The following is a 17,107-nucleotide window of genomic DNA, read 5'->3' as shown; positions in this document are numbered from 1 at the left end:
AACTTAAACTTTATTTTGTGCCCTAGTTAAAATACAAGAAAAATTAAAATATTGTATGGAAGAAAAACGTTTTATATAGTAATCAGTAATCGTCTGTCAAAATTACTTATTATTCATCAATACAACTTTGTAAAGTCCTAAACAGATTTTTAATATGTTTTTTTAATTAACAACAATACAATAAATAACAAAAATAATTCATAAATATCTCCACTTTACTTCATTATCTAAGCTCCAAAATTAGAACGAAGAGAATATATAACATTTTGGGTATAAAAATATAATTCCCGAGAACATGCAAGCACTAGATTTGCACTATGGTGATTTTAACCTTCAGCCTGTTATTGCAGCGTGTGTTTTTAGGCTTCACGTGGGAGTTAGAAGTTTACTAAAATAATACCTTCTATTTGACAGCCTCTAGTTTGAAACGCTGCGGGATTTTAAATGACGCATGAGATGTATATTTTTTTATATTTGACACACGTATTACATTTACATTATGCTACTTTTATGAAAAGATTATTTTTTACTTTGGTATAAATAACTGTCAAAATGTTTGTGATAAGTAAACGAAATTAAATAAATAAAATAATATTGGTATTATTATTGTCCAAAATGATCTCCTAAGTAAAGTAAAACCCGTTTTCTAAGAAATTTTGTCACCTTCACTTGACTCGATTACAACGGAGGTAACCTTAAAGATTATCTAATGGAATCCGCGAAATTTCTTAAACTTAATTTTATAATATTTTAGAATGTATGAGATAAATAACAGCCACAGCCTTCAGGCAAACGATTGAGATATAAAAGCCGGTACCATTTCATTATGTTTTGAGCACAAAACTAAGTTGGAACGACATTCGCCTAAAGCCTTATATGTCTTTCGCTGTTGTAAGTATCACGCGGTTTACACAATCGATCCCTAGATGCCTTAACTTCAACACTATCGCGTGCAAAAGCTGTAACAAACGTTGATAATGTTGTCCGCGCTCGCTCAGGGGAATGCACGGAATAGGCCATTTGCTAGGACGGCTTCGACAACGTGACAATATTCCCAAGAATGTGCCCAATAATGGGGAATCACGATGAGCCTCGACGTCGAGTATTGATTCCAGAATACGTGCCCCGCTTTATGTGAATGGCCGTCGAGTTAATTTCTATTTTCGCCGACGAAAATGCTTTTTGAACGTGACAGTGGTGGTTACTGGGAGTTTACGAGCGCAACAGAGCTTACGGTACTTTAGAGATGACCATTTTAATAAATTATCATTTAATAGCCGTAGTCTTGTTAAATTAATGTTATTTTGTACGAGCGTGACTCCCTAAATCCACGACGTACAAAATTGCAATATCAAATGTAACTTCTATTTTGGGTAAGTTTATTTGCGTTTCGAGAAATGCATTTCGTATTCATAGCTTAGTCGTACACTCTAGAAAATTGACATTTGAATATTCTGTTAGTAGATTATGACGTTGGTATTTTGGCTCAATTTATAAGAGAAAAATATATTATAGATTACTTTAAGTGACGATTTTAAAAGCAAGATTTGCTACGCGCCTAGGCTCTACGTCAATGCTACGACGCAGCTTCTACGAGGTGCTACGCTGTAATCATACGACACTAAACCATGACGTTAGCTTTAAAGACTTTAATATCACGGGCTGACCCCGTGGATACAATACTATATTGAGTCACAAAAAATGTCGTTTAACTTTAGTACGACTCCAGACACCCTAAAACGGGAGAGGCCACGATTTATTTGATGTCACGTCGTTATGTATTTTATAACGGAGATTTCGCGAATTTTAAGACCTCAACAGATGACCTAAAATTATGCCCACAGCAACGCTTATAAAACTGCCTGTCATTAAATTGTACGGCTGTGGAGATAGGGTTGGTACTCGCTTTTGGTATTATGAAAGTTAATTATAAGCTTGTACACTCGTTTTGAAATGTACATAAAATGTCACGTGTGATCGGTTACCATTAATTTGTTTTTGTGGTGTGGTAATATAATATTTATGGTAATTCATATTATTTATAATATTAATTTAGATTGTTTAAAGTTCCTCTTTTATCACTTTTTCTGATGGTGACAAAGATAAAACACAGATGTCTCTACATGCCGTAGCTATAACTGTAGTTAATTTAAATCCACACAATACCCAAACCAAAAAAAATACAATTTGGAAATTAATTATTTTCATCAAGGAAAAAATACATAATTGAGAATTAACGTACTTAACTTCCTTATAAACCACAAACACCCAAATTCAACACCATTTTCTAACTTGACAGCCCTACTTATAACAGCATGCTAGTGTGTGTAAAATGTATGTATGTGTGCGTAATGCGGGCGTATTTTAATTGAGGCACAATTATGTTTGGCGGTCTTTTGTACGAGGAGGCGAGAAGTCACGGCGCAGAACAATAGAAGAATCGTCCCGCTTATCATTTCACAGGCTGTTTTGTGAACCTTCTAAGAAGACAAGATTTACAAGAGGCTTGTTAAATGACTCTATACCCTATTTTGAGTGCTTCAGAGGTTTAATGTGCTTTATAATGTCGGTCGTCATGCTGCAGGCTTTGGTTTAAGAGTTAGTTTAAATTTTATGTGAATCGCTTCTGCTATTCGAAATTATAACTAGAGTAATTTCGACTTTCTTCATGCCATACTCTCGATTAGCGAGCATTTGTCATTTAAAATAACTTCAAAATAAATAGTTCTGGCAGAATACGCTAGGGGCACTGAAAAGCTTTACAAACAAAATTTCTCGATAGTTGATAGTGGCTAGAAATGTTCCTTTAGATGCTCGGACTGTATAATAAAGTGAAACGAACTAGGAATATCATAAAGGCTCAATATTAGAATTCTAGGAAGCCCTTGAAATGTTGATATTAGTTTATGGAGAGTGTTTGGGTAGAAAAGTATAGGTACTCTTGATTTATTTTCCATCGTGTTAGAATAAAAACAAATTATATAAAAATTAACAAAAAAAAACTATTTAATTGCTACCCTTCTGCTAGGCAACACAATGAAATAGAAAGGGTGAGATTTTAAGTCTACCAAGCTCCTTGCTAGCCAATCTGGGTTAGGGACTGAACCGATGTAAAATTCATATTTCGATACAAAAAGTTGCCTAAGTTTAATTGATCCTGGTATCAAGCCGGTAATACCTACGCATATTTTCATATTTTAAATATTGGGCTCTTAGCATTCAGGTTATTAATTGGCTGTCTATATCGCAACTTGAGCCTATTACCTTCCGAGAACTGAACCAACAAAATTTAAATTGCTTTTTAGATGATTCCGATACACCTCGTTTATTGCTTACAAAGTCAATATTTTACGTAGTTACTTTTTATATGCATACGTAGATATTTATTGCGGATATTATACCAATATTTTGGTAATCAGATAGATAAGGATTCCTTGTTTATGGGATTACATTTGTTTTCTTGTATGGTATAAGATTACGCTATGGGAAGGTAATAAGTTTTGGAGATTATCATCAAAGGCAAATATTTTCAAAGTACTTACTGAAATAGATTTATAGCGTATTTTTTTGTTTTGGATCACAATTTTTTCTCTTTTGTTACATGCTTGACAGTAAAAATCTTTAAAAAAATCTTTCAGTGGAACACGCAAGGGACGGGACTCAGTTTTCCATACAGCATTTGTCGAGACCCAATAGTGGTAAAAAGTTGTACCTCAATTAACAAATTAAGCTTTTCCAATTTCTTAAATTGATCATGTCATTGCTGCAAAGTTAAACAGAAACAAGACAAGAAAATAACGTTTCAGAGTTCCGTGTTCTGTAAAGCATAACATCAAGAAATGAGAAAAGTGAAACATGTACACTTCATGTACAAGATAGTAAACAGTTGCTGAAATTTATATATTTTGAGATAAGCATCAAATATTTACTCGTATCTAATTTTACTAGTTCAATCTCTAAAATTACATTATTTAAATCAATAAATAAAATAAAACTTTAAACTCAAATATCATAACTACATCAATATTCGTCTCGAGCATTTTGCATAGTATAACAATAACTCGGCTTCAACTGAATTATAAAACAGTTTATTTAAAGTCTAGATTCGAACTAAATTAATATTGAGGGCATTGAACTCATGGCAGTTCTGTTGAAAGTGTTAAAGACCTATACGAATACATTACAAAGCTCGTGATGTTGACGTGACGGGAAAATTAAAAAGTTGTAAAATGACGTGAAAACTAAAATGGGCAGGCAATGCATCTTGGTGTATTTTTTTTCAATGACGTCGTTGTTGTTACTCGACATAACTAATCATCTTGCTGATATTATAACGTAAAACTGTTCAGTAGTTGCAGGGGTTATCCCTTACTAATGGCAAAAAAACTGTTCCCTATTTATATACTCTTGTAAATGTAGATATTTTCTTTTTAGCTTGAGTTTCGTTTAAGTTCAATTTTTCAACTTAAGTTTCGAAATCGTTTTTTTAATCTATTATCGTTAAATTTGGTTAAAATAAAAGAAAAATCTAGTTTAAAACCCGAGGTTTTAGAGTTAAATCCAATAGTTTCACAACTGCGTCTGAATTCAACAATGTTGTTCGTTCAAACAGTTGCGAAATTGTGAATTGAAGTCTCACTATTCGCGCAATGTCTAACAAAGTCATTACCCTCGTTTCACAGAATTTTACTGTAGTGCTGTATGTACAAAAACAGAATGTAATTATAAAACGATTTGAACACTGGCGCAATTAAAACAAACATTTTGAAAACGAAATCCCGACTCTAAATGGGATTTAATTTTGAAACACTCAGATGTTTCACACATTAAATTCTCTCGTAAACTTTTAAATTATTTCATGTATTTTTTCATTACAGTGAACTTTGTAGCTTTATACTAAAGAAAGTCTTTAAAAATGGCTACAAAAAGGTTTTTTGAAGATCTACGGCTTAAAGCTGTCTCCTAATAATATCTTGGTACGATATAAAAAGAATTTGAAACTACAATATCGAAAACGAAGTTATTTATCGATAATAATGGCGTCTGGAATTACAAAGCAATATCAGTGAATGTAGATCTAAAGTAAAATATATTAAAGAAAAAGATCGTTTTTTAAATTTAAGAAATATGTAGGTACCAATTAAATGTCCTCTTGTAGCTTAATAGTTTGTAATAAAAATTAAAACAAGTTAGAAAATTCACGCGTTTAAAATACGTACAGTAAAAACTGTATCATAAGAAACCGTTAAGTAAAGTATTTTTTACACATACGCATATACACTTATTAGGTCGGGGAAAAAGTCTTTTCGCATTATAGTATGTATGAACTTGTAATAAAATCTCTTTGGCTTCAGGAATCACAAATGAGTAGGTACACGGTTCATTAGGTTTCGTTCAGTAAGCTCGTGAGGTAATATTATATTATTTGACAACAATCAACTTCCTCTTCAATAACAGCACCACTTTTTTCACCAAGTAAGTATATCTTTGGAGTTAAACGCTTGATACCGAAGGATGTTTCCTAAGTTTACATAAAAGATATATACATATGCAATTACCAGTTGAATGTAAACACTGGTATGCTACAGTTTGCTCGTGTTACGTTTATAGTCACAATAAAACGGCCAGCTATAAAACTTTAGGTTTACGCCGTTTGCTTCTGGTTTACAAGCGGTCCTTAACATAATGAGGTTTGTTTTCCATTGGGAGTTTAAGATACGTTAAGATTTTTATTTTATTTGTACTTTTGGGCGAAGGGTGTATTACTAATTATTTTGTTTGGTTCGACAGCTGTACATTCTTTCGACTCCGTAAAGAGATTTTTAGATAACAATACCGATATAAGGCTGCCCAGTAAATTATTATTGCTATCAAATAAATGATTTGAGAACTTCACAGTATTTAGCACTTTTGCATATACAAAAGAACTGTATAGTTTTCAGAAATTAGATGACAATGAGCTTTCAATCGATTCTGTTCTCTACTCAACGTCCCAAAAGTTACTTTTTTAATTGATAAAAATGATATTGGGGACTATTTATAAATGCTTATAAGGTCATCGCAAGAAGAGATCTAAAAGGACACGGTACAATTACACTTTTTAAAACTTTAAATATATATGTAGGTACCTACGTAATAATAAATGTACGTGCGAACTCAATAACACGAAGCTCACTATTCTAGGTAATATAAATACACACTATTCACAGTCTTGTAACCGTTTCGCTAGCGGTAACCTAATTATCGACGACAATATCAGGGAAGGAGAGTAGTTGGTATCAACCGTTTAATATTAATTATGTATTATCTGTTTGCAAAACCGATATCAGTGCGGTGAAAGCTGCATCTCTAACGACTATAACATATTTGAACATGATGCCTAAGCATCTTTCTATTATTATTGTGTAGGCAATTATCCCCAAATATTAGATACTTAGGTGAATTTAATGTTTATTATTTAAATCGAAGTTTTTGTAAAGATACCTTATCAAAGGAGTCAGATATCGACTGATCCTAATAAGTACGCCGTGGCCGACTTATAAGGTTTTTACACTGAATCGCTTTTTCTTTTCATTTTATAGGTCATTCGGCACATTGTTCGTATCTAACATCTTTATTTTCCTAAAGCGAATAGGTTTGCCGATATAATCTCGCACAATAGCTAAAAAAACACGTCTGGAACACAGACGGAACGCCGCAAAAACTTTCACAGACGGCTTTGCGCTAATATCGAGAACAAAACTAAACCTGTTGGCACTCACATATCTGAAACAAATAAGCGATATAACAGAAAAAAAACAAATGTGCACATATAACGAAATTGAATTTCATTGAAAAGATCCGGACAAAGATTTTGCAGATTCCCCGGGGCCGGATTTAGAGAAATGCTTAAAGTGGCTTACGGTCCGCGATTGCGTGCGATAGGCAAATCCCACGTTCGTCTTCGGAGCAATATAAAATGGCCCTAAATACGGACATATCGGCTGTTGTTACACGCCTGGGACCCGCGAAAGCGTCTGATTTTTATGTATTCAATTATGGATCCGCTGTGCCTTCCGCGCGGACCCGTGACGGGTTGGCGTCTGCGCACACCGTACGGTCCGAAAACTTTGAAGCTTTATAAAAAAAACTTTTCGATTGCTACTCCAGTTACTGAAGTCCCAAGGCGCTCATGATATGACTTGCTTAGGGCTGTCAACATGGTGAATATTAAGACGACATGTGGAAAAAGGACACGTTATAAAAATACTGCAAGCATCTAATTGGTCATGTAAGAACTAATGAATACACTTGTAAAAAATGTCTATCTTTTATAAATATCGCTTTATCCAGTACTGTAGTCAAACCCTTGGATTGACATCCGTTGAAACTAATTTCCATAACCCGTAGGTTTCAAGGATACGCGTTTCTTTACTCTCGAACGAAATCTCAGTCTGGATTTATTAAAAAACGTTTTACTTTCAAATAGATGTCTTGAAAAGGGTTCTCTCGCGTCAAGTGATGCTCATGTGTAATGCATAATGTTAAGAAGTCATATGAACGGATATTATATTTACATGTTCTGCTACAGATGAATACCAATCGAAGATTATTCATAGAATAACGTGTCTCATTTTAACTGTAATCAGTAGCAAATCTGTTGACTGTACTGTAACGCAACACTCTACCATAATCAGCTATCGAGAAGTTTTGTATCGCCTCAAACGGGCGTAGTAAGGTATTATTTTTGCAGCACGTTCTAAATGTCAAACTCTCGATACTCGATAGTACCGACTGTACTGGACTGAGAATCGCGATATAGTTAATATACGAAGACAATTTTTTGATAAAAATAACTAATCTTTAAGTCTGAGCTATAACTTTTCATCTTTAATTCTCCATTTAATAACTTTAATACATATCTTAGAACTCATCACGTGAACAACGAAGAATTGCAACGAGCAATAAAAACACAATGGAACATTAAATAGTTTCATTTCAGCACTCGTAAAAATAAAAAGGCGTACGAGTTACAAATTACGAGGACGAATTTTCTTGCGAGCTGCCATTAGCATTCTTCCCACATGACTTTAAGTTAAACGCTACCTAAAATTCCTTCATGTTTAAAGGAAATTCTTCAAAAGAATTAAAAGAGTTATGATGGCCATTAATCGTTGTAATACGTACGTGGCCTGAAATTAATTAATATTTAACCGTGTATGAAATAATTCTATGGCAGAGAATTTGCTATCGCTTTGTTCAGGTGGGTCCCACATAAATTACGGCTAAAATATTAATCGCTTTTGTGGTCTCAGCTATAAATAGGTTATCTCATAATTCTGTTACAGCCCTTGGTCCGTTGGCTGCATTTGAAGAATAAGATTATTCCGGTATTATTATCCTCTGAGCTTGGACTGTCTCGGATCGTTTGCGTGGGCACTGGATAAGATTGTGTTATGATTCCATTATAATTAGGCATACTGATGTTGTAAGAGGAAATTTGGTTATTATAAACGTATTTTTAGACGGTTTATTTATTATGTTTTAATGTTATTTATAGCAGGTAGTCTAGTTTCTTCTATGTACCTGTTCACAACACTTCTATGTGTGTGTTAAATTTACATAAACTTGGTCGTAATCTTAAATCTTTTGATTGCTTTTGTATCAGATACAATATAATACACGAACATATTGTGTTCTGTGATTCTGAAAGTATACGACGTAATGGGTTAAATTTTAAAATCCATCTATTCCTAGCATGGGGATTGCACATTAAAATAATTCTGCAACCAGAAACTCGTGTTGTCATTATCCTCTTTATTACTATACATAAAATTACTCTTCTCTAGTAAATTTAATATTAAAGAAGGCATGTGCTCATATCAAATCGTAAACTTTTTAATTCTAACTTCATGAGTCATGAGTGTCTAAGTCTGCAGCTTTTATGACTCAGGGTGTCAGTATTCTAGACCAAATAAACCAGGCTTTTATTAGAGCAGAGGATGTTAATATTATTATTGCTCTGATGTATTTTCATGGTAATTACTTTAGGAATAAATGAAGCATTGCCCACTATTATATCCTTATTTGTTTTATGTTCACATTTTCATACCATAAACACGAAAGTCTGTCTAACTGTGACGCTTTAACGGCTAAACGACTGAGCCGATTTTAGTGGAAGAAAGTTCAAAACCCGTCCAAACAAAGGCTAATTTTCTGTAATTGTATAATTAACATTTCATTTTTTGCATAAATAAGTAAAATGCACTGCTAGGCAGTTACAAACTCGGCCAGTTCACTGCTGAATATCAAAACCATTCTACCATCTTTGGCCTTTTAATCAGATATCAAAAACATAATGATAAATCCATTTCAATACAAGAAATAAAAGAAACAAATCAAAATCATATCTCAAGGAAATAATGAGCAGAATGATTACAGGCTGAATCAGAACTCAATGATTGAAAACAATATCTTGAGCACTCGTTTTTACAAGCTTTCATCTCCCAACAGTTTTGTTTTTAATAGGAACCGACCAAGTGTAAGTCGGACCCGCGCACGATGTGTTCCGTAATATAATTTCTAATAGAAGATTATGTATGTTGTATATGAGCCTCCTTTAATATTTAATTTATTGTTACCTTAATAATAAAACAAGCAAATATTTTGTGAAAATTTTAACCGTTATCGCTATTTATACTAAGAAATCGTATTTTTTTTTTAATTTTCACTATTCTTTGTTGTGGCAGCAACGGAAATAAATAATTTCAGCTTCCTAGCTATAACTAACTAATAGGTTTATAAGATAAAAGCCGACAGCGGAGGCTTAGTAATAGGGTTCTAAGCTGCTTTTACCGCTTAGGTACGGAACCCTAAAATTGAGATCGAAATTAGTCTGAAGGGCGAAATTTTGATTGTTCCGTTATGTTCTTTAAGTTTCGTATTATTTGCTTCGAAGGAAATAACTTTTAGTATTAGATTGAAAGTAAACATCGTTATAAATTAGAAAATTCTGTTAACGATCGCTTAACTTTGTAGACGTTGTTTTCGTTAGTCTGTCGATTTGGCGAATGGAAATATGCCGTTTAGGTTCATCATTTTAATATAAAATATTATTATCATGCTTTATCGCTCTTAACCAAATTATTTGCCAAATAAGAAGTGAAACTAATGTCAGAAATACAGCTACTGATTGTTCAATTAAATGACAGTAGCCCGCTCCACAGCCGGTGTTTGCGTTTAAAATGTACTAAATGACTTAAGGTTAAGGCTAAGGTCACTGACCAGGTTTCATACCAAATTTTTCAGTAGCTAGCCGGTTGTAGGAGTATATTTTTTAACCTTTACGAAACTAAAAAGATTTACTTAATGCTTTTTTAAAACATGCCAGACTAAATTTCACGTTTGGATTACGCATTTACTAAACAGTTGCTGCTGTCTGAAATAAGTACTACCCAAACAAAAAGCCTTTTTATCTCTCGTATGTTCTCATTCTAAAGCTTTTCAATAAAGATTTAATTAAATTAGGACCGTACAAGAAAATAACTGCTAACAAAACCAACTTTTTATTCTTTCGAACATTTATTCACTTTACATCGTCGAAATAATCTGAGGCTACATTTACATGTTTTATAATAGGCATATACCTTTTGTCTAAGTTACAGATACATATATATACTGTTATATATTATTATTCCAGAGGCTCCACGTCGTCTCCCGAAGGGCTTTCAGTACTGAAACAAATAAATTATAACATTTTAGGTTGTATTTTTAGTAATACGACCTTGCTAACCTTGCCTGAATACGCTTTAAATAAATTAGGTATTTGTAGACCAGACTATCGTTTGATAAAGGATATTGTATTCTCATTAATGTTTGTTACATTACGCATGGAAAAACTAGGTCCTTAATTACAAATAAAAGTTATAAATACTACGTAATATATACTTATATATTTTCATATCTAAATTACTTTATTCCAGGAATAATTTCGCTGTTTTCTACAGATCTATTGTCTTTTATCTGTCAAATCGAGCTTATAATTCCTCGAAAAAATATATTTGATGACCAAAAACTAGTCTTTCTAATTTAAATACATAAATATTAGTATTGGATTAACATTAACCTCGAAATGAAATCATAAAAAAATGTAAATAAAAATCTTAAAAATATAATCAAATAAACCATATCTTAACGACACATACACATTCAACACGACATAAAAGCACAATAACAAACAAAAAGACACAAAATCATACATTTTAAAGGAGAAAAGTAACAAAATTACCTATCACCACCTTCCCCTTTTGCCGTACGGACAATAGTGTCCTTCATCCCTGCAATACATGATAACATGGTCTCATGAAACTATTGAATAATAAACTAACTTCAAAACTGGTTTAAGGAAAATTGTTTTTTTTTTCGGTAAATACAAGCAATGTGATGGTTATAGGATATAAACTATTATAGTATATGTAATTAACGTAAAAGAAACCTTTTTTTTAATATTGGCATGATAATGACTTATGTTATAAATTAAGACAGAAGGTCCTTTAAGTAGAGACTAAATAGATTAATCGACTTGATATTATAATATAATGATCTCACAACTTTTTACAGCAGAGAGACTAAACTGCGAGCCTTGGGATTTTTACAGAATGTTTTTGATGGCATTTCTTTTACGCTAAGCTTATGAATACTCATAAGCTTATCAACAAACAACCTTGAAAAAACATCCGATAAATGTGCTATCAAATATCAGTCTTGAAACCGGGCTTTTACCATGAGAACGCACTATTCGCGAAACAATTGATCGGTATTCAAGACTTTTAAATAGTTACACCTTAATAAAAAAAATATCAAGCTAACAAAAATGTTCATTCAAGATTCTACTCCATTTAACTAAAGATGAGACAAATCACAGTACAACCACAACAAGTCTTATCAACAAATCGAAACAGATACTGATAGCGCTCCAACTATCAAATGGGAGCTAAATATCGATGTAACAAGAGCGGTAAGTCGGTTGAGTGAGGACTGACTTGTTGAGTGCGATAACAATGCACTAGAACGGGAGACGCCGACCAACTTACTCCAGTCTGTTCGAACGCAAATACGTAGTGTAAGCACCCTATGCAAGGATTCACTGGAGCGGACTTGTATTTACATCATGAATTGGAAGTTTTCAATGAACCACTATTTTCAAAAAAGGGGGAAATTATAGATCACCTTTGTTATATAAGGCTTTTAATTGGTTCTCGCACAAAATTTCTATGATCACCCAATTCTTAAACTCTGCCAGTCTGCTAAATTTGCTATTAAGCGATTATCGTTAGTAAAGTTAACCGGACAGTATTTTTTTACAAGAATACCTACACATAAATATAACTACAATTGCCACTGTAAAATGACTGGAACTTAGAACGAAATGTACTATTTCGATAAGAACTATAAAAAATGGCGTTTGTTATAGTAAAACAGATATGCAATTATAAGTGTAACATTGTCATATTGTGATAGTTTTATATGCTTACGCGTAATAAGGGTGCTTTCCCTGCATGATGAGCGAGATGGCAGTCTTAGAGCTTCTCTTTCCTAACCCCTCACCGGCGTCGTCGGCCCAAAACTCTTTACTTAAGAGATGATCTGTGAACAATAATTAAATTAAGTTCGTTTCAACATTTTGAGCAAATTTTAGCATTCGTTTATGAAATAATTGTATTAAACAATCTTAGTCGGATATACGTGAATGGTTAATTTTCCTTACTCTTAAATGCGTTTCCTGTTCTTTTCCTGTACTCCTGCTCAACTGCGGGCAGCAGACCAGGGTATAACTGCAAGGGAGCTCGGTAGAAATCTGAAAATATTTTTTAAAAAGATACGTTACAGTATCTAAATAATTTTAGACAGACCTGTATAAGTTAATTTACCGTTTTCCTGTTTGTTAAGTAAAGCAGTTTCTTTACTCTAGTCAAAAATATGTATATATTTTTTTAAATAAACACGTTTCGTACCTATTAAACCTAATTCTTGTATCTAAATAACAAATACGTTGCCAACATGTTGATATAATATTTATTGCTAGCTTACAAAAATCTTTCATACATAACTTAATAATATATTTACAACCTTTTTATAACAGCCTCTTTGGTAAACACCATCTACACAAAAGCAAGCAAAACATTCTTTATTCAAATATTGAAGTGTCAAACTCGCTCTGTCACATGGGATTTACGCGGCAAATAACTGTGTGTGGTGCAAATAAAATTATAATCTTTTATGTACAGACTGAATAGGCTTATTTTGGGCATAAATTGTGGTTGCTATGCAAGTTGTAACTTTCAATCTCTTTACTAACGTAAAGTCTGTACTATCGTTTAAAAGTATTCGCTATTACGGCTTCGTTTTACCAAAAAGGTAGACATGTGAGTAGAAGACCTTTTTTTCTTTATACTAATGGATATAAGTACATGAAATTGATAAGACGTAGGTTATTCACAACATCCGATAAACTAAGCAGCTTTAATAATGTTTGTAAATATATGTACTTAGATCTTTTTTTTTTCGATGTTAGCATTCAAAATATTATGCCAATAAAGACTGTAAAAAAATAAAGCAAACCATAATATAACATAATAATAAATAAAATATGTTTTTTACTCACACAACAGACGCTCTGCTGATGCAGGATCTTCGACATCGTCGGAGCGCGCTCGCAGATAATCTATAATTACACAAACATCATTATTATAACAATAATATAACGAACAACAAAAAGCCTGTTCAGATAGAAGCATTATTGGCTACCACCTGTAGTAGCTAACTATTCCTACTGTTTACACCAAAGCATATCCTGCTAACGCTTACCCGAACGGTATCACATACATAGTAACGAAATCGCTCTAGTCACAGAACTTTTCGTCCGAGGTCTAAAGGATAACGCTTCTATTAGGCCATCATATCATACGGTATGTTCACACGGAGTGGTGTCTTACTATGTCGGACTTGATTTTTTGTAGGATCCAGGTCAGTGGCAATTGTATTTCTATGGAACATTCAGTTTTAGATTCGGTTTTAGGATCTTAAAACGTAAGACACGGTTTCGTAGCGATAAGTATCAAGTGCATAATTGCATACGTAGAAAAGTCACGACAGCGAAAAACGCTGAACTCTGAGTAGATCTTTGTTGCATATCTAGATATAATAGTAAGTTCTTTTCCACTGCCTACCTAAATATAAAGCTTGTATTTTCGAAAAATTAACGTGACTAATGTAATAGTCAATACTTTCAATGAATAAAAAGGTCAGACATGTATCCATCAAAGTAACACGTCTATGAAACATTTCACGCTATTCGCCTTAGGAATGAAATGAAGATATTAAAAATTCATAAATAAGAGTATTTTTTATTTCGAATTCTCTTTCACATTAAGATGGTAAAAGGCTATCTTTGAAAACAAAGTAAGCGTTCTTTCTTTCTTTATATTGAGAATTAAAGTTGGTAATCTAAATTAAGTTGAAAATGAAAACTGAAGGTCAAATATGAAAAAAATATATCATCCACTTGCTTTTTAAACGATTGATTGACATGAAAACGTCCAATACTGAAAGAAAATCTACACTCAGGTTTTTGATTATAATATTCACTCTTATTTTAATTACAACCAACAGCCAAGCTTAAAGTCTAAACTAAACTACCTTATATTCTGACTGAACACCGAACTACTAAAATGGAAGTAAATTCCTTTACTTATCTGCCCAAAAGTTCCTTAATACTACTTCTATCAAGTAAAAACACAGTAAAACTCCAAGAGAGATCAATACAAAAACCCATAATCTATCTAAATACATCAGCAGAACAAAATAAACAATATAATACCTTTGTACAAATTGAAGCCGTCTTTCCCGAGGTCCGAGGTTTTCGCTAAAGGGGCCACGGCGAGCAGCGCAAGAATTGATATTAATGCCTCCCGCATTTTTGTGATCGGTTTATTAAGACTAATGAGTTAGCTGGACATAAGGGCTCGATGGAGGCTTATGGACGATGCGGCGCAACTGCCTGGTTGTACCGAGTTTCCCCTTTTTATAATCTTTTTCCGATGTGGATAAGGGTTGATGTTCAGTGGTAAGAGTGGTGGAGAGAGGTGGTTCGATTCTGAGCTGTTTTTATTATATTCTGTATGTTTTTATCTAGCCCTAAACTTATTAGGGCGTCAAAGACAATTACATTGAATCAGAAAGCTACGTCAATGGGTCACAATTTCGCAAATAAAAGTTTACTTCAGTGATGAAGGAAAAGGCGAAATTTAACTTTTTGAATCTACTTTTAAACTATCTTTACAAAATTAGACTTCACCTAATAGTTGATTTTGTAAGCTTATTTCTCTACACTAATAGAAAGGTCAGTTATAATTTTCCGCGTATAAAAATTATATTCACCAACTATTTTACCAATGTGTAACTTTTATCAAAAGGAAATGTTATATTTAAAAGTAAAGCTACCTGAAAGAAAAATATCATTTATATAAAACTGGCAATGAAGTGTCGTGGAAAGGGCCAGTACCTGCCATATCATGCAACTGAATAACTTCTGTAAGCTGTCCCGTTTTCCCGGAGCTTTCAGTTGGTATTCATGTAAACCGGTACAGTGTTTATAAAACTCTATAAAACTTTATCAAGAGTAAACACTATATAAACGTGCTTTATAACTGTATGTTTTTATACAATTTTATGAACTGAAATTAATATATTTATAAGTTTTCCACCTATATAGATACACCAAAGCTTCGTAAGAAATAGAATATTGTATCCAAACAAAAGTTATCATATATTCCATGTCTAAATTCGTCAGAATTCCCGTCTTCGCAGATGATATATCAATTCCTTTGCAAGAGAAATACATACATCAAAACACGTCCCATTTACTCTCACTCAACATTATAAAGACATCAATGTAAAAGGCGATCAGGAAACATTCATGCAAGGCTCATAAATATTCACGTCCCGTATTCATATCCCGGGAGCGGCACATCCCTAGTGCGTCCGTCGACGGCACTGCGGGGCGTCGCGACCGACAATCTTATGCAAATGACGCTCGAGACAGAGCCCAGATATTTTTTATAATATAACAACGATTGTTGCGATTCTAAAAGCCTGCGAATGAAGGATACCAAAGGCTCTATTTACGCAAAAGGTTATCGTATAAAAATAGAACGCTTTACGAATAGTCGCTACTGATTCAATGGATTTACATACAGTTACATACAGTGTTTGTTGTTATGTTACGTTATGTAATATTTATGCGTCGATATGTTTGATAATAGGATGAATTTTAAGACTAACCCGATATTTGATTGGAAAACGCAAAGATAATAGTCAAAAATAAATAAGTAGCATTAGTCTTATTCTAATATTTAAGCTACTAGTAGAAATCCAAGGTTGTTTGCAAACGCACATTTACAATTATCTGTTTCGGGAAAAGTACAATAATATAATGGGATGACTAGGATTGTCCATCTTATCATTTCACGATCCTAGTTAGCTCGTCTTACTATGTACGTCGTCAAAATCCATTATCCATTTTTAGTAATACTTATAACTAACTAGTCAGTATAAATGTGGATTGCAACACTTTGGCTTCCATTTCCACGTCACCCCACTGCAACATAATACTGAAAATAAAGCCAAGAAATAAAGCGAACATCAAAAATAGGATATTATGAGCGAGTATTACTATACTGTTGAAAATTGCTCCAGCTCTGAACGTTTACATTTATTGTTATGATCACAAAATGTTGCGCTGCAACGAGCTAGTCGAATTTTTAATGAAATTCTATTCAAGTATAATCAAAATGGCGACTTATTCTGTGGTAAGACGGAGAAATAGAAACATATTCGTAAACATGGATATACATTTATTAATGCTATTCTTGTTTGCTTATTCTTCTGCTGCAACAAAACAAACCTATTCAGTTATTTTTACTTTAAGACAAATTAAGATCTATCCTGCACCACAGCTTAATTGGTCATACAGGTCCTTCTAGTACTCAAACAGATTCATGCCCGGTTTCTGGTTGCATTTAGCGGTAGTTTATCTATTCAATAACGTTTAAACTCATAACTAATTTAA

General features: G+C 33.1%; 1 protein-coding gene across 2 annotated transcripts; it reads right to left on the bottom strand.

Annotated features, from left to right (window-relative positions):
* Positions 1 to 10,543: 10,543 nt before the first annotated feature.
* On the bottom strand, positions 10,544 to 15,062 carry LOC142976708 (uncharacterized). 2 transcript variants are annotated; one of them, XM_076120217.1, is made up of 6 exons: positions 14,858 to 15,062; positions 13,643 to 13,702; positions 12,746 to 12,835; positions 12,513 to 12,624; positions 11,267 to 11,315; positions 10,569 to 10,712 (listed from the first exon to the last, which is right to left on the bottom strand). In XM_076120217.1, exons 1-5 carry the CDS (start codon positions 14,952 to 14,954, stop codon positions 11,270 to 11,272), a joined length of 405 nt encoding a protein of 134 aa, XP_075976332.1. In that variant the 5' UTR covers positions 14,955 to 15,062; the 3' UTR covers positions 10,569 to 10,712; positions 11,267 to 11,269. The 2 variants fall into 2 exon arrangements, with proteins under 2 accessions (XP_075976333.1, XP_075976332.1); XM_076120218.1 differs by lacking the exon at positions 11,267 to 11,315 and having other exon boundaries at positions 10,544 to 10,712; positions 14,858 to 15,061.
* Positions 15,063 to 17,107: the final 2,045 nt, after the last annotated feature.

Source organism: Anticarsia gemmatalis, chromosome 11 (assembly GCF_050436995.1).
Source record: "Anticarsia gemmatalis isolate Benzon Research Colony breed Stoneville strain chromosome 11, ilAntGemm2 primary, whole genome shotgun sequence".
NCBI classification, from domain to species: Eukaryota; Metazoa; Arthropoda; class Insecta; order Lepidoptera; family Erebidae; genus Anticarsia; species Anticarsia gemmatalis.
The sequence above is the reverse complement of the archived record's forward strand: the minus strand, read 5'-3'. Positions and strand labels throughout refer to the sequence as shown.